This window comes from Nipponia nippon, unplaced genomic scaffold (genome assembly GCF_047370975.1).
Source record: "Nipponia nippon isolate SJK-2023a ecotype South Korea unplaced genomic scaffold, ASM4737097v1 scaffold_10, whole genome shotgun sequence".
NCBI classification, from domain to species: domain Eukaryota; kingdom Metazoa; phylum Chordata; class Aves; order Pelecaniformes; family Threskiornithidae; genus Nipponia; species Nipponia nippon.
Genome location: NW_028262291.1, coordinates 19498763 through 19514718, shown reverse-complemented (window position 1 = coordinate 19514718; position 15956 = coordinate 19498763). Strand labels below are relative to the sequence as shown.

Genomic DNA, 15956 nt, shown 5'->3' with positions numbered 1-15956 from the left:
CACTATTCTGGTATTTTTTATCATGAACTCTGACAACTGTTTGCTGCATGAATCATCAGCGCATACTGGGAAATACTTCCTTCTCTCATCCAGCAGATGAAGCATACAGGCCAACAAATTTGCAGCATATAAGTCGAATAGGCATGAAAATGTACTGTGTATACAAATGAAGGCTTTGACTTAAATTATCATTATTATCTTTTTCATTATCTATTTCCTGAGTCATCAAAAAACATAGTATTAGGGATTAATAGAATAGCTGTCATTCCTTAAAACATAACCTTTCTGTGCATTATGCCTTAAGTCTTGCTATACTTTTTCTCCAAGTGAAAATTCATGAGTGCACTTCAGTAGAGTTCACCTTGAAATATCAGTAGAAATTATGCAGGATATTTCTGATAAATACTCTCAAATTTATATAAACAAATCCTTAGATTTAAATTGAAGACACTGAGGTTACTTTTTTTTTAAATTTCTACTTACTTCACTTCTTTTGTAGTGTTTGCCGAAATGCAAAGGTTCAGTGTACTTCAGTGACAATAAGAATGAAAAGTAAGTGACATTCTATAAAGTAAAATAAAATAAAAACCACAACCCAACCTCCAAACCCAAACCTACACTTTCCGTTTGAATTCTCCACTTACTTGTTTTGTGTGGTTTTTTTTCTCTTTATGTGAAACAGTTATGCATTTTCACTTTGGTCTGTCTTCACCGAGCCTCTTTTTTTTCATAAGGATAGACATACCCTGAGATTTCTGTCTCAGTAACTACCACCTTTCATACACATTTCTTTTGCCTTTTCTTGATTCATCTAAACCAACAATGTACCTTTCAGGTGCAACAGAATGTTCTTCTAGCAAGACGTACTTTGACTGTAACGCATCTCCAAAGTGGACTTTGCAAACACCTGTACAACTTAGTTGTCATACTCCTCGAACTGATCATGTATGTATTCATTTTTTCTCCATGTTATGTTTCCTTTATTCTGTATTCTTTAAATGATGCAGTGCAACACAGCAAATGCAGTTGTAACTAACAGTTTATTTCTCTCTGGTTTAATCTTCCTTTCTTTTCTCCCCAATGATATTACTCTGTTGCCAATTTCATGACGATTCCCCTTATGGCTTCCCTCTCCTTTTTCTTTTTACTGTGTCTTCAGTAGAGTTGTATCTCCCAAGTGAAATATGATTTGGGTTCTTAGACAATCAAAAAAGAAAAGAAAAACATTGGAAACCTAGAAAGGAAAACATTATAAAACTAATCAATATTACACTTTTTGGTTGTAAATGCAGTTTTTACCAGAGTGCTTATGAAGAAGTGGAAGAAAAATGCAGTGCTTTTTCATAAAGTAACAATTTCTCCTTATATTCTTTAGTTCCAGGCAGAGTGTGTCTCGGCCTGTGTGTGTCCTGAAGGTCTATTTGATGATGGGAAAGGGGGCTGTGTTGAGGAGAAGGACTGCCCATGCACTCATAACAACCAGTGGTATTCTCCTGGACAGAAGATAACAGTGGACTGCAACACCTGGTAAGTTATAATTTTGTACTATTTTCTAGAATATATTCTATGCAGTAAATGAATAGTCATGTCTAGGCTTATGTACTACAGTGGCTGTGATAACTGCAAGTAGCTGCTTTTTTTTCAGGCATACTTTTTGCTATCTGAGGAAATACAGATTGTACTGAAAATATTGGGGTAATAGCTACCTCTGTTTTCAGTAGGCATCTCTTATTGGGAAAGTGCACTCATTTTTTAAATATAAATGGTATCAGATCTAAACAATGTAGCTGTCCAGAGTTAAAAGTCATGTTATAGGCTTAAAAACAGGCTAAACTATTTAAGTTGAGACTTAAGACACTCTGTAACACTGAAATGGATATTGTGCACATTATCACGTTGTATCAGGTAGCTGCTTGGTTTGTTCTGCAGTTTTCCAAACAGCACACTCTTGGTGAGATCTGAACATTCAACTCTTCTGCTCTCTTCTAGTACCTGCCAAAAAGGGCTTTGGAACTGCACTGAAGATGAGTGCTATGGGACTTGTATGATATATGGAAATGGCCATTATATCACCTTTGATGGAAAACTCTATGATTTTGATGGGAGTTGTGAATATGTGGCTACTCAGGTAATGCTCATCAGGAGGGCTGAAATGGCATCTGATTGCCTTGAAGATCTACTTTCCTCTTTGGTTTTGTCATTAGTTATTGCTTGCCATCACTGTTCCTGAGGTGTTTACACATTCTGCCAAGAGAAATTCTGTATTTGCCAGGCAGGCAAGCTGTGTGAATGTTTTTTTTCCTGATACAGTGGTCATAAATTGTATGTAACAGGACTATTTTATAGTGAGAGCTAACAGCTCATTATCAGTTGTGAAACAAATCAAAATTCTAAGTTTACCAAAAAAAGATATTTATATTTAAAGATATATTCCTAATTTTTTTTTATTGTCCCACCTGTTTCCCAGTTTTTGCCACACATGAGATTGTATTAACTGTTTATATGTATGCAGAGATGTATATGTGTATGTTCGTGCGTCTGTAAAAATATATGTATGTAGGGTTTCACATATGAAGCAGCAGTAACGATTTACACATTGTGGAGATTTAAATGGTTGTAATTATTATGAGATTGAACTAAAAATTAAATATTCTACCTAATTTTATTGTGCTAATTTTTTCCTTTTTCAATAGGATTTTTGTGGTGACAAAAATTCCAGCGGTTCATTCAGTATCATCACAGAGAATGTCCCTTGTGGAACTACAGGAGTCACCTGCTCAAAAGCTATTAAAATGTTTCTAGGGGTGAGTAGTGATACTCAGTGAGTATATATCAGTATTCAAGTATTTTAAAAAAAGTAACGCTCCAAAGCCACATCCCTAAAAGCAGCTATAACAAGTAAAGGTTAGAGGCTCTATCAAATTAATCTGTAAAGTTGTAGTTTCTCAGGTACTGAAACCTTTCTCAAACAAAGGTGCTGCACCACTTTCTGTCATCTTGGAAAGCTGTATTATTACAAATGTCTACTATTTTATGTCATCATAAAAGTTAGTGTTATAATATTTCTCTTTTTATCTTTCAGAAAACTGAACTGAAATTGGAGAACAAAGATTATAAAGAAATTCAGCGAGATATTGGTGATGATGTGCATTATTGGAACAGGACAGTAGGCCTCTACCTCGTTATTGAGGCTAGCAATGGTGTGATGCTTATCTGGGATAAGAAGACTACTCTTTTCATCAAGCTGAGCCCTGATTATAAAGTTAGGACCTGTCTGTCTTTTTCTGAAGTAGCACTATGAATAGATAAATGAGATAAGAAAACATAAATGTTCTTTTATTCTGACTACGTGTTTAATTCCTATATCCTCTGCACATTGATGATTAGCTTGCATTATTACTGTCACAGATTGCAGAGGTGCTACTGGAGTTCCTTACAGTCCATCACAATGCACGGCAGAGGATGCATAGCATATGATTGCAATAAAGCTAAATGTCCAAGGTGTTCTGAGTTTGTGAATAGTAAGATCCAAGCATCCAAAGTCATTTAGGGGATGCGAACTGACTGTACATGCACTTGGAAACCTGCATGGAATCTCAGCCCTGAGTTGAAACCAAACTCCCTATGCAACATATGGAGATGGTTCTGATTTCCGAAAATCAGCATGCTGAATTACAGAGTACTGAATTCACTGGGCTGAATGAGGACATGTGGGGTTGTATAAACAGGGACATACTGTTGCCTGGGGGGCTGATGTACCTTAAATAGCACTACCAAAAATTCACTGTTGTGGGTAAGCTGCTAAATGATTTCTTTTGGGAAAAATGAATCCCTGTCTTTTTTTTTTTTTCCCATGGATGAAGAAGTGGTGCTCATTATGTTAGAAGCTTTTAATAAAAACAGTTTTGAGCAGAATGAAATTCCTTCAGGCTTATATTAATAGCTGAGTTATGATAAATTGAGAAGAATGGAAAATAAAAAAATTCTTCTCATCTGAAAAAGAGGCTTAGCCCAGTGTTATAAGTTGGATGAAGGGCTGCCACAGAGACATGGAAATGCACTAGATATAATTGGTTTCGAGGAGGGAAGACATGGCAGCTCAATAGTTGGCTGAGTACACAGACAAATAAAGGTTTAATTTCTGTACAAATGATTTGGAAGTAAAGATGAAAATACGTCATTTACACAGAGAGTCAGTTGTCCTTTTTAATGTCAATGTTTTGCTCTTACTTTACAAGAGTCTGTTTCTCACTTCCGTGGTATGTTTAAAAGCTGTGGATATGTTAATTTTCTGTTCCAGGGCAAAGTGTGTGGTCTGTGTGGCAACTTTGATGACAAGTCTAACAATGACTTTACAACAAGGAGTGGGCTGCAGGAAACTAATGCGCTGAAGTTTGGGAATTCCTGGAAACAGTCTTCCATGTGCCCAGACATCACACAAGAGATTAAGCCCTGTGATGTGAAACCACATCGGAAGTCCTGGGCAGAGAAAGAATGCAGCATCATCCGGAGTGAAGTCTTCAAAATTTGTCACTCCAAGGTTTGTAGAGGGCAGTAAGTGATGGGAGAAAACAGCGCATTTCTGTTACTGTAGAAGTAGAGAGATCATCAGAAATGAATGAAGAGATGGTTAAATAGAGTGATCTTCAATTAAGTCTTCAGTACACCTACAGGTTTCAGCACATTTCAGCTAGCCTTAGTCAAAGAAGTTTGAGTATCTGTGGAAACGGGACTGTGTCAGTAGTGGTGCTGGCCTCGGCTGTAACAAGCCGTATTCATCACCACAGTTTCACTGATACTGCTGTGCAGGCTAGCTTCATAAATCTAGCCTGAATAGGTCTGTGTGTGCTGCAGTTGCACCATCTCTTGTTGAGAGACTGACAATACTATAAGTCCTGAAAGGCCTTGCAATCATCAGACTCATCTTCTGACAGAAATGCATACTATACTTGAAAGGTGGCTGTTGAAGAGACCACTGCTCCTTGTAATATTCAATCCACAGAAGGGATCTTCTTGGAAACCACTGACATTGTGCAGTTTGGCCAGGCTTAGCTGCTAGTACTGTGCCTTCAAACTGTCATAGCACACACTATGTCAGGCCCACAGCTTCCAGAGCACAGTGCACAGAGAGCACTCCTATTTCTTGTCTCTTTCCTGAAATATGGTAATATTAACAACAGTTTGTTCTTAACTCACAGTGGAAAAGTCACAAAAAATTATTAATTTAATTAACTTAGAATGATAGAATCATAGAATAATTTAGGTTGGAGAAGACTCTTAAGATCATCAAGTCCAACCGTTAACCTAGCACTGCCAAGTCCACCGCTAAACCATGTCCCTAAGCACCACATCTACTCGTCTTTTGAATACCTCCAGGGAGGGAGACTCAACCACTTCCCTGGGCAGCCTGTTCCAGTGCTTGATAACCCTTTCAGTGAAGAAATTTTTCCTAATATCCAATCTAAACCTCCCCTGGCCAACTTGAGGCCATTTCCTCTTGTCCTATTGCTTGTTACTGGGGAGAAGAGACCGACCCCCCCCTCGTTACACCCTCCTTTCAGGTAGCTGTAGAGAGTGATAAGGTCTCCCCTGAGCCTCCTCTTCTCCAAACTAACCAACCCCAGCTCCCTCAGCTGCTCCTCGTAAGACTTGTTCTCTAGACCCTTCACCAGCTTTGTTGCTCTTCTTTGGACATGCTCCAGCACCTCAATGTCCTTCTTGTAGTGAGAGGCCCAAAACTGAACATGGTATTCGAGGTGCACCCTCACCAGTGCCGAGTACAGGGGGACGATCACTTCCCTAGTCCTGCTGGCCACACTGTTTCTGATACAAGCCAGGATGCTATTGGCCTTCTTGGCCACCTGGGCACACTGCTGGCTCATATTCAGCCAGCTGTCAACCAACACACCCAGGTCCTTTACCACTGGGCAGCTTTCCGGACACTCTTCCCCAAGCCTATGGCATTGCATGGGGTTGTTCAATATGTGTTTCTATGTTGATTCCTTCAGCAGCTAAAATCCAGTCTAAGTTTCTCGCAAAGCAAAAAAGTAAAAATGTTTTGCTAATGTGTCATTGGATAAACTCCAAAAACTGGCAAGCACAAAATTCTCCGCTTCATATTTGCTATGAAGTGCAGCCTTTCTGATATTGCTTACCACTTGGTTGGCAAAGCTTGCTGGAAGATAAGACTTCATTGGCATCAATCCAACTTGGTTTTGAGAGCAGTAAAATGGAACTCTGTTAGAAAATGTGGGTAGTGTCAAGGACTCTTCTTTTATTTTTTCAATCATAGCAAATTATGATCATGCTATATTACTTTAAGTCTATTATTGTCCAAAATACATTAAGCAGCTTCAAGCCTATAATGTTTGCTTGTGATTTGGTAATTCTTAGAAACAGTCTCATTCCTGCCTAGCTCAATTCCCGTACCTCAAGAGATATCTCAAGCTTACTAGTTTGAAAACTAATTTGGAGATGAACGGGGGCATCATTTCTTTCCCCAATAGGTGGACCCAATTCCTTTCTATGAAGCTTGCGTTCATGATGCCTGCTCTTGTGACAGTGGTGGAGATTGTGAGTGCTTCTGTTCTGCAGTTGCTGCATATGCTGAAGAATGTACCAAGGCTCAGGCCTGTGTTTTCTGGAGAACTCCTGATATATGCCGTGAGTAACAGTTAAACACAACTGTATCTTTCTGGCTGCTGTCAGAAAGCCTATCAAATAGATCATTAATACTATCACTGCAATGTTGTGCTGGCTTTGCAATGCAATTTATTTTTGCAGCATTTCAGGGAACAAACAGAACTAGTAATTTTGTATATTTCAATTATCTTTTATTCAGCCTGGCTGTCCTCGTCCTCTTCCTTCTTTCTCTTTCTCTCTCTTTCTCTTTCTTTCTTTCTCTCTCTCTTTTCCCCTTCCCTTTCCCTTCCCTTTCCCCCCTTCCCCCTTTCCCCCTTTTCCCCTTTCCCCCTTCCTTCCTTCCCCCCTTCCCCCCTTCCCCTCTTTCCCTTCTCTTCTTCTTTCTTTTCTCTTTCCTTCTCTTTTCTTTTCTCTCTCTTTTTTAAATTAAAGCTATATTTCAAGTCATCCTTCCATTTTGCATAATAATTGATGAACTGCAGCTCCTGTTATCTTGTTTTTTCAAATTATTCAGAATTTGATTTTAGCAAAAGTATATAGAAGTACTCCTGTGCAGATGAACCTAATCAGTATTGACTATATTAAGCAGTGTCCATTAGTGGTGCTAATGCTCATACCAGTACGTCAAAAAATAATGTAAAATAATATTTAAATTCATATTTCCCCAAAAAAGTGCTCAAAACAGAATGTTGAGATTCTAAGTGGCAGAAATGTAAAATTTTTTAATTTTAAAAATTCATTCTGATTTGGAATTAAGGCTAGTTGTAGTTTTTAAGTGTAAGAAGTCAGTGAAACAGAAGTTACAAGTTTCAGTCAGCTCTGATATATGAATTTATAAAAGTGCCTTCCTCTGTCCATAGTCATCTAAGCTGAATTTTGTCTTAAGTTTCATCCATTATGTCTCATATGCTTGCTGTTGACTTGCTGGAGGTGACTCTCAATCCATGTGATACAGCAAGGTAGAACTATTTTGAATATACTGCAAGAGTTTTTAGGAGTTTGCTAGTAACTAGGGAAGAAAAATGCTCTCAGAAATTTACCCTTAATTTGAAATTAAAATTAACACCAATTCTTTTTTTTTTTTTTTTTTTTTTGTGATTTGAATCAAACATTTTCACCCTGTGGCTTGAATGTTTAATATGAAAATCTTGGGCCCCAGAGTTTTGACCCCAAATTTTGATGTACTCTATGTTTAAGTATAGTAGAAGGAAGTCCAGGTCCTATACCTCAAGAGAAATTTTGCTGGCTTAACATGTAGATTCATTTAGCTTGTACCTTTAAAGACCTGATCAGAGCTGCATTCTGGCACCCATGTTTTTAATGAGCTTCTCTTTTTTTTCTCATCAGCAATATTTTGTGACTACTACAACCCTCGTAATGAGTGTGAGTGGCACTATGAGCCTTGTGGCAGTAATATCATGACCTGCAGGATGATCAATAATGTCAGCACCAACTTTTCAGTACCATACCTGGAAGGTAATAAATCCCTTGCGATTTTTGTGTTTTATTTCATATAACTTTGCCCAGGTATCATTTAATGAATATGGAATAGTCAGTCAGCTTGGCAAGATGTTCCTAAATCTGTTATGCTGAATTTGTCTCCAGTCTTACATGAATGTTTCCTATAATGTAATTTATTATTTATTAACATCAGTGGGTGATAGTTACATTGCTGTCAGCCATAAAACTGGGTCTCTGCTTGGATAATATCCTGAAGCATGCAAGATTATTATACCATTGTTATTTTACATCCCATTCTAAGGGCATTTCAAGAGAAGGAAAACCTTTTACATGGCAAAGAAGCGACTTACTGACAACTGGGGGTTTTTAACCTTATTATTCTTTATGCATCAGATTGATCTTGACTTTATTAGATTAATGTGCAGCATCCTCCTATTTTTACAATGGAAAATATCTTTGATATCAGACATACTGATGCTGCTGTATATTGGATTCTTAACAGAGACCACAAAATGTTGACAGAGGGTTACTTGGGGCCACCTCCATTTTTAGTGTATTTCATTTGTAGTTTTGTTTAGGCTTTAAGGCCAAGATATGAGGCTAAAACAGGTTATTCTGCATTGCATCTCATTTAGAGGATGCACAAGACATTTAAATCCCATTGAACCCCTCAAAATATGTAGAGATATGATATTAGTAGGTGAAAGTCCTTGTGCTTGATAACTGAAAAGGAATTTCATGTTATGGGGACTGCAATGATCCAAGAATGTGACTGACTTTACAAATATCTTCTGTTTTACCACATGATAAAGCTGGAAAAAACAGCCATGTTTTTGGCCACAGTGTCTTTTTGGTTTGGATGGGAAGCAGTTACCTCCAGTTTAGGGACTGGAAAGACCTGTCCAGAGTTTGACTTTGCTATTTTAATCCTTGAACTGCTGGCAACAAAACAAAAAAAACCCCAAAAAACCTAACCAAAATATAAAAAAAAAGTTAACTCTATGTTTTGAAATAGATTGTCTTAGACTATTAGAAAGATTTGGAAAGTGTCAGAAGGGAGATTATTATATATCCAATTATCTTTCTAAATTATTTTTGTTTTTTATCTTCAGTGGAAATATAGAGCACACTTACTTTTGTTAGAACATCTTTAGTACAGTCTGGCAGTGTGAAGTGACTTTTAAGTACCAGTTAATTACATGGTCGTTCAGTTTATAGGCTATTTAGAACTCCAGTACAGTATAAAGACGACTTAATGTAATTAAGAATTGGATTTTATGAGAATTTATTTGGAAGCAGGACACAATAATTTTTCAAAAGTGTATTTACATCAAAAATGCAATGAGAATTGAGAGATGATTAATCTCTTGCAGGTGGGGTTGGGGTCACTGGCCAAGGGTATGGAAAAGTGCAGATAAATTATCTGTTTGGGTGGAGATACTTGGTCTACTAAAGGCACATAAACAAGGTCTACTGTTCCAATAAATGTAGTGAAAAACCTGTTTGTTAATGAATCCACTTCCATATTCTTCACAAAAGTATTATTGATACAGTGATCACATTTCAATATCTGTAGAAAAATCAGGATGTTTCTTTGTCTTAAAGTTACTAGCTGCCCACAGAAATTAATATAAATTAGTGGTTTCTCCAAGATCTTGAACTAGGAAAAAACAACTTCCCTAGTTTTCATGACTAAACTCTTATTTAATCCTCTTTACCCTAGTATTATCAATGAGAATGGTTTGATTTAATTCTTTTGGAAAGACTAATTGTCCAAGGATTAACTTGAATTGTAAATTTTCGATTTCTTTCACTATGCTTCATTCAGTGAGAATCATTTGCCTTCAGAAGGTATTCTATCATTGAGTTAACTCTTTGTACTTTTTCTCCATCCTGGATACTGTTCTACCTGTCCTCACCAGGTTGCTACCCTAGATGCCCTGAGGACAAGCCTGTTTATAATGAAGAGACAAAGGAATGTGTGCCTGAAGATCAATGTTGGTGTTACATCAATGGAATTCCTGTTGTCCCTGGGGATGAAATACCCACAGAAGAGAACTGTACAAAATGGTATATAAAAATGCAAAAAACATTTGCAGTAATTCAGGAAAGAATTTATGTATGCTGAGCCCCTCGTTTACTTTACTGGCCCTCAAGCAAATAGAGATGCAATGTTAACTGAAGAGCTGGTATATTCTAGCATGTATCTATACAAATCAGAGGAACAATGCTGTTTATTGCAGCTGAGACTTACACTCAAAAAATGCTGCACTTACAATACGTATAGATTCTAAACTTTTCATTCATAATTTTCCAAACCCATAATAATCCAGATTTCAGGTTGATAGTGTTGTTACAATAAGTGCATTAGCAAATTCATTGAATATACTCTTCAAAGTGTCATAAATGATATAATGGCATGAAACCTGGGTGCATCTCTAGAACAACCTTTTGATTCTCATGGCTCTTTGGGAAGAAAGGGGCAACTCTGCCTTGCATTCTCACTTAAAACTGGGATTTCAAAATCACTGTAATCTTAAATGGTCTCTACTGGCCCTGAACGAGATAGTTGAGTCCTAACTGCTCATTCCTAGAGCCTTACTAATAATAGCACTGGCATCTATGAATCCACATGGTGACCAGAGACAAAAAACCCACTGATCTAGCTATAAGTTCACTGCTCTGAAAAACAGTTGTTATTATTGCACTGTTGCAACTTGCAACACAAAGGAGTTCATGATTGTTTTAAGATGTTGTACTTAAAGAATGAAAATTATGACTCAGTTTGAATGAAATAATGATACGCAATATCGGAAGATACTACACCCAGAAAAATATCCAGTAGACAAGATCAAGTGACAAATTTCTATGTTTCTATGCTGTTGGCTCTGCTAGCAGGTGCCATAAAACACCTGCAACATTTTAATTTTTTTCAAATTTTGCTTTTAGTATCTGTGGCCCCTCAGGATCCATAGAGTGTACACCAATCCCAGGTAAATAACGTTTGGGTTTCTCTACAAATAAAGAGAAAAAAATGCATAGAACTGCTACGTCTGTCTCTACAAAAGACTTAGTACTGATTTGGAATAATTCTTTCCAGTGCAAGTGAAAGTTTGGCCAAAGAAAACTGGGCAGCACTTTTGTTGAACCTTGCTGTTAGTATTTCTTGTTCAACCTTTTTCTCATGTCCCTTCATTCTTTTTTCCCATGTCCCATATCCAAACTAATGGATGTCACTACAAGAGTTTGCACTCCCAGAACATGTAGTATTAGAGAAGTGTCAGAGCATAAATTGCAGTTGTTATTTCTCTCAGAACATTTTAAAACCTGGTTTGTAAGTCTGTTCTTCCAAGCATTTTATGCAGGGCTTTATTAAATATGTTTTAATGTTCCTCTAAATGTAAAGATAAATTAGCATGATGAGCTAAGCTCCAGGTATAGGTGTGAAAGGAACCTGCATGACTCATGTAAATGCTTACTTGTCCATGAGTATTTTGCCTTTGTCTCTTACCTGGTAGTAGAAAAATTGCACACTAAAGCTCTTTCTTGCAGGGTGTCCTTGTGTCATCAATGGAACAAGATACCAAGTGGGTCAAATTGTGGCACAAATACGGGATGGCAACATATGTATAGAATACATTTGTGCAGAAAATGGTTCTATAGTTGTTGGAAGTACTTATCCTTGTCCAACATCCACTTTTCCTACAACCATTTCAACCTCCATTACTACCACTACTATTACCACAGGTAAATCTTCAACAGAGGTGTGCATCTAAAAATTATTTTCTTTAAGGAAAATACTTTAAAAATAGAATGTACAAGTATATGGGCTTATACTTGACACAGAGCGATACTTAAGAATAGTTTTATCACACTACACTAAGAAAGATTTTTAACATTTTGAGTTGATTTACTTCTCATGGAAGAAATTGTAACTATAAATGTACAGGATGCCTTCCTAATTCTGAAAAACACATCAGCATCTCAACATCCTGCTGGGATAGTACAAATTGTCTCAGTAAAAAAATATAATTAAGATATTAAAACTACTATTATGTTTTTTTCTAAAGCTTGCAGATAATGGAGTAATCTTTTTTTTCTATTTCAGTTATCACTACAAGCCCTCCAGTAACTACAAGTAAGTTTTACATAGAAAATGAAGTTGTTAAAACATTTGAAAGGAACATTTAAAGGAAGAATAAATTAAAGACGGCCACTACAGAAAAATCTGTTTAAAAGAAAAAGAAATAATTCTTTAAAATGGCAAAAATGTGATAAGTATAGAGAGAAGAAAGATCTTTAAAGGCCGGTGATTTTATTTTGATGCAAATCTTCCTGTAAAAAAACCTAGAACCAATTTTAGAGCTCTTCTCTTTTGGAAAAATGACAAGTTGCAATGCATTGCTCTAGTCCTTAATGGAACAGAACACAAAATTAATCTTCTCAAATGTTCTATGTAAGCGCAGATGTTGAATCTCTGTCTTTTCTTGCAGCTCCATGCTTTGGATTAATCTGTAATTGGACCGAGTGGTTTGATGTTAGTAAACCTGAAGAAGATGGCGGTGACTATGAAACCTACGATGCAATAAAAAATGAACATGGAGACAAAATATGTGAAAAACCTGATAAAATTGAATGCAGGGCTAAAGATAATCCAAATGTGAACATAGAGGAACTTGGCCAGAAAGTAGAGTGTAATGTTACATATGGACTAATCTGTAAAAATGAGGATCAAGATGCAACTATGTGGCAACTTTGCTATAATTATGAAATCAGGGTAGACTGTTGTGACTGGAGTGAAATTCCTTGTGAGCCTACAAGTACAATGAGCCCAACACCAACTGCCACTGCAACCACCACCAGCACAACAGTACCCACCAACGCTACAGCCAGGCAGCCAACAACAATTACCACCACGCCCATACCCAGCCCAGCCATCACAAGCGAACTCACACCATCAGTCACCGCCCCAGTAACTTCAGCCTCTCCAGGTATTTAGCAGACCAACACTCTCTGCTCATGCTTTGCCACAGGAGAAATGAAGGGCTGTCGACTACTAAAGGCGCGTCATCTCCACAGCAGATACTGAGCTGGCAGGAAGTCTTACTTGTGCTGGTTTGGAGCTCTGTCCTTCTGCTGGAGAGAAGATTCCCAGAAGGGCCCGTTGCGCGAGATTAGAGTAGGCCTTGATTTAGAGTACCGTCATTTTAGGCCTTGTCTGGGTGGGGCTGTGCAGAATTCCTTCCCTTTCTCCTCCTGCTTTCCCTCTGTCAGTGCTAATGTTTGCCTGTGGTTACAGACCTAGGAAGGAAGGATTCCCCTGGCAGGCTTTGGGGAAGAGTTTCACTCTGCAGGCTGCCACTTGCTGTGCACTGTGGTCTTTGGCTGCCGAGATCCACTAGTACTCTGGGAAGCTCTTCACCAGGCTGACGTTGCACCAAGGGGAAATGAGATGACCGTCAGGCAGGAACATATTCCTGTGCACGCTTCCTTCCCAGACCACAGCTTCCCCTCTCACTTCTTACGCCAGAGACAGCAAGGTGTTCTAAGTAATGGGGCAGAGACAGAAAGCCTCACAGAGCCTTACTCCTCCTCGTGTCTTACCTGTTGGTAGGTGTTTCCGATTTAGTGAGAAGCACATTACAGCAACATCCCTAGTCTCTTTGCTAGGAAAGGATTGTCATGACCCTGTCTGTGCACTCCTTTGGAACTAGTCTGCTTTCCGGGGCCGCAAAGGAAGGCCTAGTGACATAGGCCTTTACTGTGCTAAGGGAGGGCTGACCGCTATAGGTTTGTGGCAGCTGCCTAATGGGTAACTTCTGTTCGATGCATATTGTGTCCCACTCATGTGACTTGCACCTTTGTCTGTTTTCTCTGTCCCTGCTGTTTCTAACAGCCCCAACTTCGTCCACAACGACCACAGTGTCCTCTCCACCCGTATCGACAACCACTGCCCCACCAACACCATCGGAGCTTTCCAGCACCACCACCACCACCACAATGCCCCCCAGCAGCACCACCAGCAGCACCCTGGGGACAACGACGACTGTTCCTGGCACATCAACGTCCACCCCCACTACCGCAAGCACGTTCCCAACACCAACAATAACCACCACAACGCCGCTGCCTCCGTCTTCAACACCAATAAGTAATTCTCTGGCTGTGTTGCCATTTGTTGCCTTGCTACGGGAGAAATCAAGGTTTATTGGCAGCTTAACGTGTGTCTTCAGTTTGGTACTCTGAGGGAGTGCAGTTGATGTGTATTTCCAAAAAAAATCATAGAATCATGGAATAGTTTGGGTTTGGAAGGGACCTTTGTAAAGATCATTGAGTCCAACCCCGCTGCTATGGGCAGGGACATCTTTCACTACGTCAGGTTGCTCAGAGCCCCATTCAGCCCGACCTTGAACGCTTCCAATGCTTGGGCATCCACACCTTCTCTGGGAAAGCTGTTCCAGTGTCTCACCAGCCTCATCAAAAAACATTTCTTCCTTATGTCCAATGTCCAACTTACCCTCTTTCAGTTTAAAGCCGTTGCCCCTTGTCCTGTAACGACAGGCCTTGGTAGAAAGTCTCTCTCTGTCTTTCTTCTAGGCCCCCCTTATATATTGAAAGGCCGCAATAAGGTCTTCCCGGAGCCTTCTCTTCTCCTGGCTGAACAACCCCAGCTCTCTCAGCCTCTCTTCCCAGGGGAGGTGTTCTAGCCCTCTGATCATTTCTGTGGCCTTCCTCCGGACCCGCTCAAACTGGTTCACGTCTGTCTTGTACTGGGGACCCCAGAGCTGGATGCAGTACTCCAGGTGGGGTCTCACGACAGCGGAGTAGAGTGGGTCCTGTACTGCGCTCTCCGTTTAGGAAGGGGAGTGCACGACATGTTTCTGGTTCTCGATTCCATTCCTTTGACTGTCATCGGGAACGTTAGGAGCTTTTTCGTCCTCGTGCCTCTGCCCAGCTTTAGACAGATGCTGAACTGACGGGAAGTCTTGCTTTTGCTGCTGTTGGACCTCGCCCTTCAGCTGGAGGGAACGTACTCAGCCGGACCCATGGCGTGCAATGGGAGTGGGGCTTGGCTTTGTGGCACTGCCATTTCAGGCGCTGTTTGGGCGCAGTTGTGCGGCCTTTCTTGTCATGCTTTGACTCTGTGGCCGTTGCTGCCACTCACCTGCAGTTCTGGCTGTAGGAAGCTTCGAAGGAAGGTTTTCCCCGGCAGGGTCTGGAGAAGGGTTTCAGACCGCGGGTTGCCCCTTGCTACGGACCAAAGCTCTGGGCAGCCGGGTTCTCCCAGCGTTGCCGTGAGCGTTGCTCTCCAGCTTTCCACGCGCTGCTGGGAAGCAAGCCGATGTTTTGGCAGCAGTGTGTGTGCTGTGCCTGCCTCCTTTGTGGTCACGACCCTTCCCGGTGTTTGGTTTCTCTACAAGTACACCGAGTCCAACACCAACTGCCACTTCAGCCACCCCCAGCACAACAGTTCCCATCACCGCTACAGCCAGGCAGCCAGCAGCAATTACCGCCACGCCCATACCCAGCCCAGCCATCACAAGCGAACTCACACCATCAGTCACCGCCCCAGTAACTTCAGCCTCTCCAGGTATTTAGCAGACCAACACTCTCTGCTCATGCTTTGCCACAGGAGAAATGAAGGGCTGTCGACTACTAAAGGCGCGTCATCTCCACAGCAGATACTGAGCTGGCAGGAAGTCTTACTTGTGCTGGTTTGGAGCTCTGTCCTTCTGCTGGAGAGAAGATTCCCAGAAGGGCCCGTTGCGCGAGATTAGAGTAGGCCTTGATTTAGAGTACCGCCTTGTCTGGGTGGGGCTGTGCAGAATTCCTTCCCTTTCTCCTCCTGCTTTCCC

At 40.1% G+C, this 15956-nt stretch overlaps 1 protein-coding gene across 1 annotated transcript in view; it reads left to right on the top strand.

The window, feature by feature from the left end:
• MUC2 (mucin 2, oligomeric mucus/gel-forming) overlaps window positions 1-15956 on the top strand; it is a 92421-nt gene that overhangs the window by 16689 nt on the left and 59776 nt on the right. Inside the window, exons 17-31 of the mRNA XM_087746666.1 lie at window positions 500-552; window positions 836-945; window positions 1376-1527; window positions 1990-2128; window positions 2694-2804; window positions 3083-3262; window positions 4301-4540; window positions 6507-6663; window positions 7990-8118; window positions 10026-10173; window positions 11053-11096; window positions 11656-11850; window positions 12212-12241; window positions 12597-13094; window positions 14000-14251. Coding sequence (XP_087602792.1) covers window positions 500-552; window positions 836-945; window positions 1376-1527; window positions 1990-2128; window positions 2694-2804; window positions 3083-3262; window positions 4301-4540; window positions 6507-6663; window positions 7990-8118; window positions 10026-10173; window positions 11053-11096; window positions 11656-11850; window positions 12212-12241; window positions 12597-13094; window positions 14000-14251 — 2438 coding nt within the window. The remainder of the gene's footprint in view (window positions 1-499; window positions 553-835; window positions 946-1375; window positions 1528-1989; window positions 2129-2693; window positions 2805-3082; window positions 3263-4300; window positions 4541-6506; window positions 6664-7989; window positions 8119-10025; window positions 10174-11052; window positions 11097-11655; window positions 11851-12211; window positions 12242-12596; window positions 13095-13999; window positions 14252-15956) is intronic.